This window comes from Pangasianodon hypophthalmus, chromosome 14, assembly GCF_027358585.1.
Source record: "Pangasianodon hypophthalmus isolate fPanHyp1 chromosome 14, fPanHyp1.pri, whole genome shotgun sequence".
NCBI classification, from domain to species: domain Eukaryota; kingdom Metazoa; phylum Chordata; class Actinopteri; order Siluriformes; family Pangasiidae; genus Pangasianodon; species Pangasianodon hypophthalmus.
The window spans coordinates 22,363,607-22,381,091 of record NC_069723.1 but is presented as its reverse complement, the minus strand read 5'-3'; the positions used below and the strand labels follow the sequence as shown (position 1 = coordinate 22,381,091).

The 17,485-nt window shown below is 40.2% G+C and overlaps 2 protein-coding genes across 2 annotated transcripts; both read left to right on the top strand.

Annotated features, from left to right (window-relative positions):
- The first annotated feature begins 3,127 nt into the window (after positions 1-3,127).
- LOC113539339 (olfactory receptor 52H1-like) lies at positions 3,128-4,477 on the top strand. Its single transcript, XM_026935044.3, has one exon. It carries the CDS (start codon positions 3,325-3,327, stop codon positions 4,282-4,284), a length of 960 nt encoding a protein of 319 aa, XP_026790845.1. The 5' UTR covers positions 3,128-3,324; the 3' UTR covers positions 4,285-4,477.
- Positions 4,478-16,151: 11,674 nt separating this feature from the next.
- Positions 16,152-17,108, top strand: LOC113539117 (olfactory receptor 52B2-like). The gene has a single exon (XM_026934674.3). The coding sequence runs from the start codon at positions 16,152-16,154 to the stop codon at positions 17,106-17,108; it is 957 nt and encodes a 318-aa protein (XP_026790475.3).
- The last annotated feature ends 377 nt before the right edge of the window (positions 17,109-17,485 follow it).

The following is a 17,485-nucleotide window of genomic DNA, read 5'->3' as shown; positions in this document are numbered from 1 at the left end:
TCCGCACCCTGGCGGCTGAGTGCAATTGAAATGAGGAAGCACAGAGGGATATATTCCTGCATGGGCTGGGGGACCGCATTCAGAAGGAGATCTTTATGCTTGAACTCCCAACGACCCTGGATGGGCTTATTTCTCTTGCCTTTCCTCTGGTTTCCATCCTCAGAGCAACGGGCAGACTGAGCGGGCCAACCAAGATCTTGAGCGGGTGTTACGATGTTTGGTTTTGCAGAACCCATCCTCTTGGAGTCAACAACTCTCTTAGGTAGATGGGGAACCTGTTTATTCGGTTAACCGCATTCTGGACTCAAGACGGAGAGGACGCGAATTCCAGTATCTGGTGGACTGGTTACGGTCCAGAGGAGAGAAGTAGGTTCCTGCCAGGGACATATTGGATCACTGCCTTATCGATGATTACAACCGACGGGTAAGTTCTCCTGGTAGCGGCGAGAGGCGCTCCTAGGAGGAGGGGTACTGTCACGGTTCATAGGTTCATTGGCCTCTTCTGGCCGTTCTGTGTACTACCGTTGATGAGTTCACTAGTTTCAGCTGTGGCTCATTATCTGCTCTATTTAAGCCTCAGTGTTTCTTATCTTTGTCAGATCGTTGTTTCATCTCTGTTTTCTGTGCAGCACCTGTGGTTTGCTCTGTTCCCAGTTCCTGCTCTCTGGTGGATTATTGGACTGTTGACCACCCGTTGTCTCTTGGTTTGGACATTAATGGATTTTCACCCATTCAGCCTAGCGCTACTGAAGAAGCCTGCCATCACTGCACCCACAACTTTCTCTTTTCAGTAACTCTGTTTGTCTGGTTTACTTTTATTTTAGTGTATCATCTGAATTCACTATTGAATCCATCTTGTTCTTCATGATCGGCTACTGATCAGTACTAATCTGTCACTTGCTGTAACACTCAGCTGCTCCAGAGGTGCTGTATCATAGCTGACCCTGCACCAGGATATAGGGTTGGCTCTTCTCCTGCCTACTTTATGCATGATACAGTGTGGTTGGTGCATTCTGCCTTACTTGACATGTGAATTCAACCCTATGAAATCTGTCCAATGTGCCAGGGATACTCTTTTTTTTTTTTTTTTTTTTTTTTTTTTTTTTCTGACCTGCTGTCAACAATCCCTAGATAGAGTGCAGGTTTCAAAATCAAAAACCAGCATGGCTAAATGTACCGGCCACACTGTACCTTGTTCCAATGCACACAAACTCCACAGCCACTGACTTGTATGGTGACCTTGAGTGACCTTGGAGCTTTCTATGCACATTACATATATCGATATACAGTAATGTGGACTAAGTATTTGGACACACAGCTGTTTGTTATTTAATATATTTCTAGTGTATATGTCCACCAAATTTACACACAATGGGCCTCATTTATCAATCTTAGTAAAGTTGTGTAAATGTTTTCATAAGCCTTACTGAACTTTTCAGTTTTCAGATTTCCCAGCAGATTTACAAAAATTTCAGAAAGGCTGATTTTCTTTATACTCATGTTATACTCCTGACAGGTTATTTTCATGTAGTGATGGCCACACAACCCCATAAAAGTTTAAGTGCACAGACAGATGATTTATATATAAATCCATTCATACCCATCTTGATAAATGAGACTTTTTACTCATGAATGAGTTTTGAGATGTCTATGTTAAGAAATAATTAGCTTTTTGCATCATTGTGGTCAAATTTTTGCCCATTCGTCTTGGTGAATCGTCTTCAATTCCCCAAAGGTTATGAGGGTCCCTCTAAGTAACTTGCAATTTCAACAGCCACTATAAGTTTTCAGTGAGATTCAAGTCAGGAGATTTTATTACAGTTATTTTGACTGTATGTTTAGGATCGTTATCTTGTTGAAACTTCCATCTTCTCCCCAGATTCCAGTTTCTTGCCTGATAAGATTAAATACCCCTCCTCTAATATGTCCCAGTGCATTGTGACATCTGGTCATGTACTGACTGCCATCAAGACAGCAAGGTTTATACCAATCCTGAAAAAGCCCACAATGGATACATCAGTAATCAGCAACTACCAACTGGTATCACTTCTCTCCTTTTTTTCTATCAATACTATCAGTTTCTATCTTTCCCAGAACAAACTTCAAGATCCTAATCAGTCTACCTTAAAAGCAGCACACTCCAGAGAACCTGCACTTTCTGCCATTACTGAGAAGCCCCATGCCACTATACCAGCCTTCAACAAAGACTTCAATCACAAGTCTCTTTGGTCCATTCTCAAGAGTCTTAAATTACTGGGAATGCATGACGGTCTTTACTTTTTACCTGGAGAGAATGTCATATCAAGTGACATATATGGGATCAACATCTGCTCTAAGCAGATATTCCACTGAAGTCCCACAAAGCTCAGTGCTTGGTCTTCTTCTGTTCTCCCTATATACCTGTGCTTAGTGAAGTCATATCCTCACATTGTTTTTCATACCACTGCTATGCTATGCTAAGACATTCAACTCATCCTCTCATTTCCTCCCTCAGACACTCGTGTCTCTGCATGGATCTAAGCATGTTTGTCAAACATCCTGTTATGTTATGTCTCTCTTGACCACCTCACACCATCTGACAGTACACACAAGCTTGAAGTAGTCCTGGACTAGTGCTAGTAATCACTTCAAAAAAAAAAAAAAAAAAAAAAAAAACTGGTAGAACTACATGCTTTGTTGATGAGCTTGTTGTGCACATGTTGGTGCCCAGATCACCCTGGAATGGCCTTGTACTTAAATCTGGGGTTTCCAAAGGTCAGACTACCAAATATTGTAAACCAGATGAATGACCTTGCAGCATTCCATGTCCAGTGCGCACAGCAGCAGTGGCTATATAAATTTTGGCCATATAGTTTATACAACTGTATGCAAAATACATGATGTCTCTTTCCAATCCTTCCCAATGGACTTCCAAAAATAGTCTTGCACATTATCCACATTATATTATTTCTTTTCCATAGGCCACTGTTAGCTGCAAAACTCAGAGGATTCCTCACGAACCCACAGTCCCATGTAACCTAGTGTCAATAACTGGAATTTGAAAAACACTTGACCTGTGGGATAAACTTAACATACAGGGATTCAAATATTTAAGGTCTCTAGGTAGATGCCTGAGTGATGATAATGACTCACCCTTGCCTCAGATGTGTTCATTTTGTGAGTGTCATAATGCTGAAGTACTTTCACAGAATTAATCGTCAACGTACTTAGTCTTATGAGCTTGCTCTAGGTAAGAAAGCATAGCTGTAGTAAAGCAAAACAATTTGTCTGTGTTAAATTATTGACTGATATTTCATTATTTGTTTTTTCAGCCTTGTAATTACAATGGAGGGAGACACATTTCTTATTAATTCAAATTTAACACGTTTCATAACAATTCTGACAATGGAATCATTGGACATACCACCATCCAGTGCTTTTTCTATATTCATTTTTGGCATCATTACATACTGTTTAATTTTGTTTTTGCATTCTTTGTTACTTGTGACTATTGTTGTAAAAAGAGATCTGCATAAACCTATGTACATATTGCTGTTTAATTTGTCCATATGTGACCTAATTGCATCTACAGCTTTTTACCCTCAGCTAGTTTGTAGTGTACTGTCTCAGAGCAGAGAAATCTCCTACCCTGCCTGTGCCTTGCAAGGCATCCTTTTTCACCTGTGTGGGAGTGGATCGCTCTTATTTCTCACTGTAATGGCATACGACAGATACATTGCCATTTGTGAGCCTTTGAGATACCACAATCTGATGACACAAGGTACCTTGATTAAGCTTATTTTTATGGTCTGGTTCATAAGTTTTTCTGTGATTGGTATTTTATTCATGCTCACAATAAGCAAAGAAATCTGCAGGACAAACATAGTGGACACATACTGTAATAATCCATCTTTATTGAAGCTAAGCTGTGAGGATACAAGAGTGGTTAATTACTATGGCTTGTTTACTATAGCTCTTATACAAGGCTCATCCATACTGATAGTATCATTAACATATATCAAAATCCTAATTACCTGTCTTTCTACAAAACAGGCAAAATCTACAAGTAAGGCAATGCAAACCTGTGGGACACATTTAGTTGTTTTTCTGAGTTTTGAGGTTAACACTTTCTTACTACTGATTTCTCACAGGTTAGAAGCAGTATCTCCACACTTAAGAAGAGCCTTTGGTGTTTCAATTGTTATCTTTCCTCCAATTCTTAACCCTCTAATTTACGGGTTGAAAACAAGGGAGATTCGTCAAACGATATTTAAGTTATTACAAAGAAAGATTTCTTCTATCTAACAGGAAAATGAACTAAAAACATATGACTATTCTTCTCTTAATATTCCTATCTTAATAAATTAACAACTCTGCTGATATTATCTGAAATTATGTGCTGATAACAGTGGAATTTATATATGGATGGATATTTATTAACTTCAATCTACTCCAGTTATTCAGTAAATTCAGTACTATCTATATCAGGGGTGTCCAATCTTATCCACAAAGGGCCAGCGTGGGTGCAGGTTTTCATTCCAATCAAGCAGGAGCCACACCTGATTCCACCTGTTTAATCAGGTGATCTTGGCTTTCAATAGACTCAGGTATGGCATCTGCGTGGTTGGAATGAAAACCTGCTTGATCCATATAATGTGTATATATAATGAACTGTATATAATTTAAATACACTATAGGAGATACATGATGAGGAGCCATTACAAAAGCTTATATTTAATGTGCTGTCATAAAAACTAGCAGCTTGCAATCATGCAACTGAGATATACATGATCAAAAAGTATAAGAATTAAAATTTAAACAAGGACTTTCAATCACTTAAATAATTCTCTATGCTGTTCTTAATATCAATATTAACACAGTATAGTTACTGGAGCATTATTTCTAACATTGCAGCAAATTAAATTGATTAATGTACAATTGTCCATTATTTGATGATGAGTATGAATTGGCTTCAACTATTTTTTTCATTTGTAAATGTCACAAATTTATTACCTGGTTGATGAGATTTTTATAGGCAATTCTAAAGGTACATTCTGGTGATGGGTTTCATAAAATTGATTAAATATTTAGAAAAAATATACATATGGGCTGTACCATAATAACACTCTCATGCTGAATAGTCTATAAGCATTCAATATGTGGCTTTCATAAGTCATCTAATAAGCAGTGCACCTGTAAAATGTTATAAGATTGAGTAAATATTCAATACATTTAAACTGTTCATGTTCTGTTAAGATTAAGACACTTTAAATTATTGACACAAACCAGATTAACATGGTGCTTACTGATGAGGTACTGTTTAACTACTGTATGCTGAAATGTAATTTAAATGTCCATTTGATTTAGTTGGTTGGAAAAATCTTTTCAGATCAGACCTTTTACCTCAGATTTATGTTTTTGTACATTTTGTCATGAAAATGCATTACTTTAGGCTAGATCAAAGAATATTACCTTGACAGGAGATTAACCATATGTATTAACCATATTTAAACCATATTTAGACTTTAAGCATATTTAGAGTTTTTTTTGTAAATGATACACCATAATGCATTTACCTCTTTTACAAGCAGTTACTGATTAGCCATATTCCAACATTTAAGGCAAGACATTACAGGTAGAAACAATTTTGATCACATGAATAATTTTTCAGATTTTTTTGATGAATTCCATTGATTTCCCCTTAAAGTGTAGTAATAAAAATGCAAAACCCAACAGAAAAAACTTCTCAAAAATCTAACAACTTTGAAGAAGGCTTAAGCTCTGCCTGTTCAGAACAATTATTTCATGTTATTTATACCTGAAAATCTTGTTTGCCTATATATCAGTTTGTGTGTCATTATGATGTATTACTAAAGTTCCTTGTCGATTTTAGATTAACTTAATCCATGAAATTTTATATGTTCTTTCCTATCATTTTTAAAAATCTTATTACCCTATTCACTTGTAGTGTCTTGCGTTACATAAAAGTCTACACATGGTCTTAAACCCTTGGTATAATGAGCTTGTCTATATTCATGCAATCTCAAGATGGGTCTCCATGTTCTGTATCATAACACTGAAGGTGATGTCTGCTGTTGTTCATGATGTAAATCAGATTAAAACCATTATATGTTGCAGCAGGTCTCTTTGCGGGTTTCTATGCCCTTTTCATTATAATCATTATATTAAATAGAGAACTAAGCAGACAAGTACATGGTAATGCATTTAACTTGAGAAGTGGTGTTTTAGTGACTGAGGATTTGAGGACTGATCAGTACTAATATCTCACTGGCCTTTGAGAGAGGTCTTTAACCCTCAGTCATGTACCAGCCATGTTGTGCCTTGTTGCATGCCATCAACCTCACACAGGCCCTAGACAAGGAAACTGACACCTCATGCTTTTTTTGTTCTCTTTTCTTGCAATGACCATGCCCATTGTGGTTCCATGCCCACAAATTAAACATGCTGGTTAAATGCTGGTATGCTTAGTTAAAGTCCCCAGTGACGATGACAAATCCATCAGGGTGCACAGATTGTAGGTTGCCGATAGCCCCAAAGTGTTCATTTTGTGCTTCCCTTGCATTACTACCAGGTGGAATGTACACTGTGACAATGAGCATGGCAGTAAACTCTCTCAAACTCCATCAGGAATGAACAGTAGCTCGAGACTACTACAGCAACAACAAATGGTGCATGCTGTAAACACAAAGACCACCACTATTAGTCATGACAGACAGTGCTTAACACATCTGTATAACCAGGTGTGTTCCTGTTCCAGTAAAGTCTCAGAACTTAATTAACTTATTATGCCTTAAATGACTCATTAGGACTTGTTTATTTTAATTGTGTAATGATTCCCAGCCTTTGTATCATAACATGAATAGACAGCTTCAAGAAATAAGCAGATAGATATAAGGTAATGAATTTTACTTGGGCAGTGGTGGCATAGTAGTTAATGATCTGGGCTACCTAAGTTATCTAGGCCCTTAATCTTTAGCTACTCAGGGGTACCATATCATGAGAAAACATTTACAGGATATGGGGAGGCCCTCCTCCAGCCTGGTTTATGCATGACAAAAAGTGTGTTTAGCATAGTGTGTAAATCAACCCTATGAAATAGCCATGCTTTTTGGAGTTGCTGGCAAAGGGTCTAGAATGTAGACCACAGATTTCAAAATCACCAAAATTATCAGGGCAACACCTACTGCTGACACGGTGCCTTTAGGTCACCACATTCCAAAGGTCCCGTCAACCTTGCATGAGCCATAGACAGAAAGAATCATGCCCTCAGGCCCCTGGTGGGTTGATTGCCTCCCATTCCCCTCACGAGACAGACCCTAAGCAGCACTTCCCACCAATAAAAGGGCCCCACGAAGAATGGCCTTGAATGGCAGGGACTGATGGTGGGGCAATGTACAAACAAAAACATTGCTCATTTAGCATTGCCAACTGTAATTCAGTGAATCCTGATGACAGTACTACAGGCTTATGAGATTCATTAAGATTCATCATGCAAGCCACACTGTCACTCCAACTTATGGCAGACATAATTTCATTTGCAACATTCAGCCAGACCACTGTGTGTGGTATAGGTACCTGCTGAGGATGCTAGGACTACCCTCAACAACCTCAGCAGTAGTGTTATTGGGCTTGCTGGAGCTACTAAGACATTGAGAAGTGGGTTGAGGCCAGACCTCAAATACATATGCTTACCTCAGTGAGAGAGGCAGAAGTTCTTTCTAGTCAAGTCAAGTCAAGTGGAGTTTATTGTCAATTCAACCATATACAAGTACATATTGAAACGAAACAACGTTTCTCCAGGACCAAGGTGCTACATAAGACAAACACAGAACAACACAGAACTACAAGGGACTACATAATTTATACATAAAGTGCACAAACATGTGCAGATAGCACAAGACAGTACAATGACTACTGGGACAGACAATGGGCATAGTAAGTCCCAGTGCAGCGCTGACCAGTACACAGTTCTGTTTACAAGTGAACCTAGTGACAATAATGCAAAGAGTACAAGAGTACAATACAAGTAGCTGAAATAGCGTAAGCATAAGTGTAAACATAAGAGTAGCAGCCTATGTACAGTATAATAAGTATTGCAAAAAGTATTCTAAAAAAGAGGTCCACTTGGGAGCAGGTCTCATCAGAGAAAGACACTATAATACTGGCTTTACAGCAGTGTCATGACACAGGGGCATAGAGGGCATGTGTCCCCCAGGTGTGAGATCAGGACACATCAGCCAGCTGGAAGTGAGAGCAGTCTATATGACCCTGATTTGTTCTGAGAAGTCATCACATGCTTATCAGCTCAGAAGTCATGACAGTCAGATGCATCAATCTAGCCAATCCAGCCTATCTATTGACTCACCTACTTGGAGTACTGGTGAGGGAGTGTGTAATCCTGGGAGAGTGACATCAATAAGTGGTTTCCCAAATCTGGGACAAGTTGTGCAATTGCAGGTGGACCTTCTCAGTGAAACTCGGTGCCAACTGTCGTTCTGCCTAGAAGAGCTAGATAACCTACTGGGACAGGATGAACTGGCCCCATTCTGTACTGTATACTTTTCTGCCTCTACCATGTATTGATCCCATTTTGCCCAGAATTCAGCAGCTACTTTTGCAAGTGGTCTGCACACCCTTGTGGGTCACTCCTCAAACAGATCTGCTATCCCTAATGAAAAGAATGATTTAGTACACTAACCAAGTCACCTGTGCCGGGACTGAGGATTGTGATCTAGCAGTCCAGGAAACACACCTGAATGGTGGATTGTGATAACTTCACCCCTGCCCTGTGAAGGTTGTTGGTGATGTCACTAACTGTGGTTTTTGGGTTTTTCTTCACAGCTCTCACAATGTTTCTCTCATCAACTGTTGTTGTTTTCCTTGGCCAACCTGTTCCTTATCTGGTTGTTAGTACTTTCTTTCTTTTTCAGGACATTCCAAGTTGTTGTATTGGCTATGCCTAATGTTTATGCAATGGCTCTTTTCTCAGCTTCAAAATGGCTTGCTTTTTTCCCCATAGACAGCTCTCTGGTCTTCATCTTGGTTTATACTTTTTAACAAATGCAGTCTTCACAGGTGAAACCTAAGGCTCATACCAAGAGTAGACATTAATTCTTTAAACAATCAATTTAACCGGGCATATCTGGGCAGCAAGAAACAAGTCAGTCACGTGTTCCAGTATTTTTGATCACTTGAAAAAATGGGTGGATTAAAACAAAAGGTGTCATATTCTAAGTTGTTTAACACATCTAGATTTAAGTATGAGGAAATGAAAGCTAAGTTCTAATCCATCCTCTCATATTAATCTTTTGATCTCAAACCCCAATGTCTTCAATGTATAGCGAAAACAATAGAATTGGCCTTGCTGTTCCAGTAATTTCAGAGGGGACTGTAGTTTTGTTACAATTTATTCTGAAGTCGGTGGAGGTTTTTCATGATTATTTCTAGGAAAGCTTAACATAAAAATGAACCCATAAGCAGTAAGTGCAGTCTGGTCCTCTTAAAGCCTTGGGCGCTCTAGCTGGCAGCTACAACTTAATGCAAACTGCAAGTAGGAGCAAACATTGATAGGCAGTGACTAGTTAGCAGTTAGCATTTAGCTGGCCATGACAGAAAGTAGGCTTATACTGAATGGTCAGCCAAGATCAGGGATAAAATTACAGGTACAGGGCAGGCAGAAAGAAAAAAAAGTTGCCATTTCTTTAGTGCATGATCACCATTTTAATATTGAAATAGTGACATTGTCTCTGTCACAAGGGGTAATGTCAATATTTTAATATTAAGGTGTATGGAAGACCAGTCTGGCCTAGTACTATACAGTTTTCTTTCCAGGTGCACAGAATTCAGTGGTTACTGACGTTAGTGCTCTGCACACCCTGGTGGCTCACTTTTCAAGCAAATCTGCTATCACTAATGGAAGGTAGGTCTTGTACTGTATGTCCTTAAGTGGAAGCTGTTCCATGAGTTGTTCCACAATCACCCATATGAATCCTCCAGATCCACAATCTCAGAAGACTTCCTCTTCTGAATGCCTTCAAGACAGCCAGGGCTATACCCATCTTGAAAAAGCCCACACTAGATACCTCAGTCATCAGAAACTACTGACTAGTATTACTTCTCTCCTTTTTTCTATCAATTATCTCTTTATCTTTCCCAGTCTGCCTTAAAAGCAGCACACTCCACAGAACTCGCACATGTCACCATTACTGAGTAGCTTCATGCCATTAGATCATCAAAACTGTCATCAACCCTCATTCTCCTTGACCTTTAGAAGCCTTCAACACTGTCAATCAAAAGACTCTTCTGTCCATTCTCATGAGTGTTGGAATTACTGGGACAGCATGATGGTGGTTTGCTTCTTACCTGGAGAGAATGTCATATCAAGTGACATGGATGGGATCGACATCTCCATGCAGATTTTCCACTAAGTCCAACAAAGCTTTGTGTTAGGTCCTCTTCAGTTCTCCCTCTATACCTGCTCTCTCAGTGAAGTCATATTCTCACATGGTATTTCATACCACTGCTATGCTATATGCTATGCTAAGACACTCATCCTCTCCTTTCCTCCGTCAGACACTCATGTTTCGGCATGGATCTCAGCAGGTTTGGCAAACATCTTGTCATGAATGGCATGAAGCTTCTTAGTAAAATGAAATCCCAGGAACACTGAGCTGCTATGTGTCTCTGGAGATGCATCTTGTGATCTCCCTGGACAGCTCTCAACATCTGATAGTGCACACACCCTTGAGGTAATTCTTGAAAACAAATAATCTTTCTTGTCTCACATTGCTTACCTGACTCAGTCATGCAAGTTCCTCCTTTAAAGAATCTGGGCATTTCTAGAGGCCACTCAGATGATTGTTCAGTCTTAGCCTTTTCATTTCAAGACTGGACTAATGCAACTTGCTCCTGGCAGGTCTGTCCCTGCATGTCATCTGACCTTTGCAAATGATCCAGAATGCAGCTGCAAGACTTGTTTTCAATTTCCCCAGGTTCTCACACCACCCCATTGTTGTTTTCCCTATTCTTGTAACTGACTGCATCAAGTTTAAAACACTGATTTATTCACTTCAAAACCAAATACACACCAGCCACCACCTACCTGAAAACCTTGAATGGACTCACCATACCTCAAGGTACAAGGAAGACATGCATCAAGACAGTTCTCTGTCCTGGCACCCAGATGATGGAATGAATTTCCCCTGGCTGTCCAAACAAAGACTAAAGACATCTTCAGCAAGCACTTCAATTAGCACTTATTAAATCTATTTAAAATCTCTTGATGTGTGTTTTCTTTATTGCTGTAGTAACCTCCTCTAACATGGTTTTAGCTTGATGGGATTCTTAGTTTTTGACAGTGTGATCTAGCACATGTTTCTGATAGATACTACGAAGCACTTCTGCAAGCTGCTTTGGATTAGTTGCACCTATTAAATTTTGTAAAACTAAATGAGTGGCATGTACCTCATCATTTACATCTGATGCACTGCTCAATTCCCAAATACCACCTCTTCATCAGGGACTGCTAAATAAGGGCAGGTCCCCATTTATTACTAAAGGTTTATGTGGTGGCCATTGCAGCATGTTACAACACCATGGATGGCATCTCTCTAGGTCATTGTGATGGCGGGCCTAGAGCCCCTGCACTAAAACTGCGTATAATGTTACCTGATGTGGGAAAATGAGGAGACGGGAGGCAGGCTTGGTTGGAGCACACACAACAGCTTTATTTTTACTTTCGCTTTTCCCTTTTACTCGTTTTTCAGTGGTGCAACTTCATAGCTCACGTGTATATACAAACACACACACCAAGCTCTCTTCTCTAAAGCTCCCTATCTCAAGGTGCTCATCTGTACCTTCCTTATGCTCTCTGTTTCACTGCAACATGGAACAATAACTAGGAAATTCCCCACAGGTGTGTGTAATCCCTGTCATGCACCTTCTCCCACTCCGCCCTCCATTCACAAGACGGCGCTCAACCATGCCCCTGCATTCACATACACTATATTACCAAAAGTATTCGGTCACCTGCCTTGACTCACATATGAACTTAAGTGCCATCCCATTCCTAACCCATAGGGTTCAATATGATGTCGGTCCACCTTTTGCAGCTATTACAGCTTCAACTCTTCTGGGAAGGCTGTCCACAAGGTTGAGGAGTGTGTTTATAGGAATTTTTGACCATTCTTCCAAAAGCGCATTGGTGAGGTCACACACTGATGTTGGTCGAGAAGGCCTGGCTCTCAGTCTCCGCTCTAATTCATCCCAAAGGTGTTCTATCGGGTTCAGGTCAGGACTCTGTGCAGGCCAGTCAAGTTCATCCACACCAGACTCTGTCATCCATGTCTTTATGGCCCTTGCTTTGTGCACTGGTGCACAGTCATGTTGGAAGAGGAAGGGGCCCGCTCCAAACTGTTCCCACAAGGTTGGGAGCATGGAATTGTCCAAAATGTTTTGGTATCCTGAAGCATTCAAAGTTCCTTTCACTGGAACTAAGGGGCCAAGCCCAACTCCTGAAAAACAACCCCACACCATAATTCCTCCTCCACCAAATTTCACACTCGGCACAATGCAGTCCGAAATGTACCGTTCTCCTGGCAACCTCCAAACCCAGACTCGTCCATCAGATTGCCAGATGGAAAAGCGTGATTCATCACTCCAGAGAACGCGTCTCCACTGCTCTAGAGTCCAGTGGCGGCGTTCTTTACACCACTGCATCCGACGCTTTGCATTGCACTTGGTCTTTGCACTATGCGCTTCAGCATCCGCTGACCCCTCTCCGTCAGTTTAGGTGGCCTACCACTTCGTGGCTGAGTTGCTGTTGTTCCCAAACTCTTCCATTTTGTTATAATAAAGCTGACAGTTGACTGTGGAATATTTAGGAGCGAGGAAATTTCACGACTGGATTTGTTGTACAGGTGGCATCCCATGACAGTTCCACGCTGGAATTCACTGAGCTGCTGAGAGCGGCCCATTCTTTCACAAATGTTTGTAAAAACAGTCTGCATGCCTAAGTGCTTGATTTTATACACCTGTGGCCAGGCCAAGTGATTAGGACACCTGATTCTGATCATTTGGATGGGTGACCGAATACTTTTGGTAATATAGTGTACCTCCGCCACCCGACTCAGGCCGAGGAGCAGTCCAGCCTGCCGCCCACCACCCCTTGCCGGGAAAGGAAGTCCATGACAGCCATCTGTGCCCCCAGCATGTGGACCACCTGGAACTTGAACAGCTGAAGTGCCAGATACCAACGAGTGATCCGCGCGTTGGCATCCTTCATGTGGTGGAGCCACTGGAGCAGGGCATGGTCAGGGCAAGGCCTGTCCCAACAGGCAGTACCGGAGAGTTAGGATCGCCCACTTGATGGCCAGACACTGTTTTCTATGGTGCTGTACTTGTTCTCCCGCACAGAGAGCTTATGGCTGATGTACTGCACCGGGCGCTCCTCTACCCCCACCACCCCAGCCCCCTGTCTGATGCATCCGTCTGCAAAACAAAAGGGGAGAGAGAAGTCAGGAGAATACAACAGGGGACCTCCACAGAGTGCAGCCCTTACCTGCGTGAAAGCCTGCTGGCACAGCTCCATCCCCCTTTTTAGTAAGATCAGTTAGCGGGCTGGTGACTTCTGAATAATTAGGCACAAACCTACAATAATAGCCAGCCAGCCCCAGGAACTGTCTCATCTCCTTTCTGGTCTTGGGTCTCGGGCAGGCCGCAATCGCTGCAGTCTTTTCAATTTGGGGACGCACCTGCCCATGACCGAAGTGGAAGCCCAGTTAAGCATACAATATTGTGCAAAATGCTGAACTGAAATGTTTGTCCAATAAAACTGCTTCTTGCTAGTGATCATTATAGCAAAAGCAGTGAGAGAACTGCTTTGTTGATAAATTTGTCTTGTCTTGTTGGTGCCCACTTGACTCTGAAGTGACCTTCTGGTTAAACCTGGGGTTTTGAAAGGTTATACTACCAAACAACTGACCTTGCAGCTTTCCATGCCCAGGCACTCCGTACAGTGATACTTAGACAGGACAGAGACCATCTGATCCTCAGACCAGCTGTTCAACTGCCACAGCTTAAAGATGAAAGGGGCTCTCTTCTCTAAACAGAAAGTGACCTAGACCCTACCATGGCATGCCTCTCTATCAGGAGTGTAACCACCTCTTGGGCATTACTTAGAGGCATACTGCTGCATGATATTATCTGGCTGTGACTGAAAACATGGTGATGTAGTTCCTGTTTTCCTGTTGGTGGTTTTGAAATGTTTGCCAGGAGATTCTCATCTGTGTTGGCGTTTAAACAAAATGTCAATGCTTTTGTTTTCCTCTGTTATATTTTGACTTTCCCTTTTGCTGCCTCTTAATATTTTTGAAGAATGCTTTTGTCTAAAGACAGCAAACAGAGGATCCACATAGGATGTGCCTGTCATCACCAGAAAGCTACAACCAAGATATGTTCCTAAATTCAACATGACAAACACTGAGCTTGTTCAGTGTGGGATGTTTATTTTTTCCTCCTCCATCGTTAGTAATAGGTTTATTTGTGATAATTTCACATTAGTTATCTTTCTAATGGAGAAGACTGCACATAGCAGATAATCCTAAGGTCTTAGTCAAGAATAAGTTTTCAAAAATAGTTATCAGTCAGACAATATAACTAACTAAGTAGAAAACAATATAGCCATGTCAGAAGGGCAATTAAAATCTTGTACTATCATTCCAACAGGCTGAACTAATTTAGCTAATTTCCTCTTCAAAATCATCAACTTGTGTACTAGATCACCTACCTACATATTTCCTCAAACAGATACTACCAGAAGCAATTGGACCTTGATTTAAAATAATTAGTTCCTATTTTAACATTGGCTATGTTTCTCACTAAGATCCTAGGAAAGGTCATAGCTCAGCATTTAGGATCATAATTGCATAGGAATAACATTCTTGAAATCTTTTAGTCAGAATTTAGGCCTCATCACAGTACAAAGACAGTGCTGGTTAAAGTGGTAAATGACCTACTACTGGCCTCCAAATAGGGTTGTGCTCCTTGCTTGTGTTGCTTGATCTTATTGCAGCTTTTGATACCATAGATCATAATATTCTTCTAGATAAACTAGAAAATGTTGTTGGGCTTAGGGGAATGGCTTTATTCTGGCTCAGGTCATATTTGACTGATCTCTATCAGTTCGTAGATGTAAATGAGATGCCTGCCTTCTGGTTCTGCCTGACACCATCCTCATACTCTACTTCTGTTTGGAGCCTCCTTCACCAGGGAATCACTCACTACTGCTAAAGGTTGGCCTCTCACGGACAGCCTAAAGTTTGCTATGAGGTTGCTGTGAATGGTACCATACAGATCCCTTAAGATGATTATGGATGTTCTCACTTGGACAGTCTAATGCAGGAGTGTCCGATCTTATCCCAAAAGGTTTGGTGTGGGTTCAGGTTTTCATTCCAGCCAAGCAGGAGCCACACTTGAGTGTACTGAAAGCCAAGATCAACTGATTAAACTGGTGGAATCAGTTGTGGATCCTGCCTGATTGGAAAGAAAACCTGCACCCACACCGGCCATTTCCGGATAAGATTGAACACCCCTGGCCTAATGATTGCATTTGTTGAAGTGCACCTGGATGTTATAAGACTCAAGATGGAAGCTAGTATTTCAAACAGATACATATTCAAATACAATTCAAAGTCTCTTGCACATGCTTCCAAATGGACTGTACAGATACAGTATTGCAAATTATCATTTTACTTGTTGTTTTTCCCTCCATAAATCACTGTTAGCTGCAAAGCACAGAGGATTCCTCTCATCCCCACAGTCCCATGTAACCTAATCAACAACTGGGTTATGAAAAAAAAAAAAAAACACTTGACCCATGGGATAAAGTTAATATGGAGAGATACAAATACTTTAAGTCTCTGGGTGAGTACCCAAGTGGTGATAATAGTGATAATACCATCACCTCAGATGTGTTCAGTTGGTGGGTTTTGTGATGCTGTGGCACTTTCACCGACTTATTTATCAACATACTTAGTCTTATCAGCTTGTTATAGGTAAGAAAGCATAGGTGTCGTAAAACAAAACAATTTGTCCATGTTAAATGTCTTAACCCATATATTGTTATATTATTTTGTCCAGGACTTGTAGTTACAATGGGAGGAGACATGTCTCTTAATTCAAATTTGACACATTTTATGACAACTCTGACCATGGAATCGTTGGACATACCACCATCTAGTGCTTTTTCTATATTCATTTTTGGCATCATCACATACTGTTTAATTTTGTTCTTCCAGTCCATGCTACTTGTGACTATTATTGTAAAAAGGGATCTGCATAAACCTGTGTACATACTGCTGTTTAATTTGTCCATATGTGACCTTATGGGAGCTACAGCTTTTTACCCTCAGCTGGTTTGCAGTATATTGTCTCAGACAAGAGAAATCTCCTACCCTGCTTGTGCCTTGCAAGGCATCCTTCTTCACCTGTATGGCAATGGATCTCTTTTATTTCTCACTGTTATGGCTTATGACCGATACATTGCCATTTGCAAGCCTTTGAGATACCATAATCTGATGACACAAGGTACTGTGGTGAAACTTATTTTTATGGTCTGGTCCATAAATTTTGCTATGATTGGGGCTTTATTTGTGCTCACAATAAGTAAAGAAATCTGCAGGACAAATATAGTGGACACATACTGTAATAATCCATCTTTATTGAAGCTAAGCTGTGAGGATACAAGAGTGGTTAATTACTATGGCTTGTTTACTATAGCTCTTGTACAAGGCTCTTCCATACCGATAGTATCATTAACATATATAAAAATCCTAATTACCTGTCTTTCTACAAAACAAATACAATCTATAAATAAGGCAATGCAAACTTGTGGGACTCATTTAGTTGTTTTTTTGAGTTTTGAGGTTAATATATTCTTACTACTGATTTCACACAGGTTAGAAGCAGTATCTCCACACTTAAGAAGGGCCTTTGGTGTTTCAGTTGTTATCTTTCCTCCCATTCTTAACCCTCTAATTTATGGGCTGAAAACAAGGGAAATTCGACAAACAATGTTTAAGTTCTTACAAAGAAAGATTTCTTCTATCTAACAGAAAACAAAGTAAATATATAGTCTTTTGCGATGTACCAAATAAATTAAGTTAAAAAAAATAACTAGGCTTTTCCTCTGCACTAAAATAAAATGACTTCTGAAATTATTCACTGATATACCATTGAAATATGAATATTATTTTTAAATTCTACTCCTGTTATTTAAAAAAAATTTATTTTACAATCAAATAAAAAATATATGAAATACACAACTGAATAAGCATGCTGATGAGCTGTTAGAGGACCTTGTATTTATTTTGTTGTCATGAAAACTCTCTGATCAAACCTAGTCGAAGACATAAATTTAAACCAGGATGTTCAATCACCTAAATAATCTTCTGTCCTGTCATAAAAATAAGTATTATAGTCTGAGTCA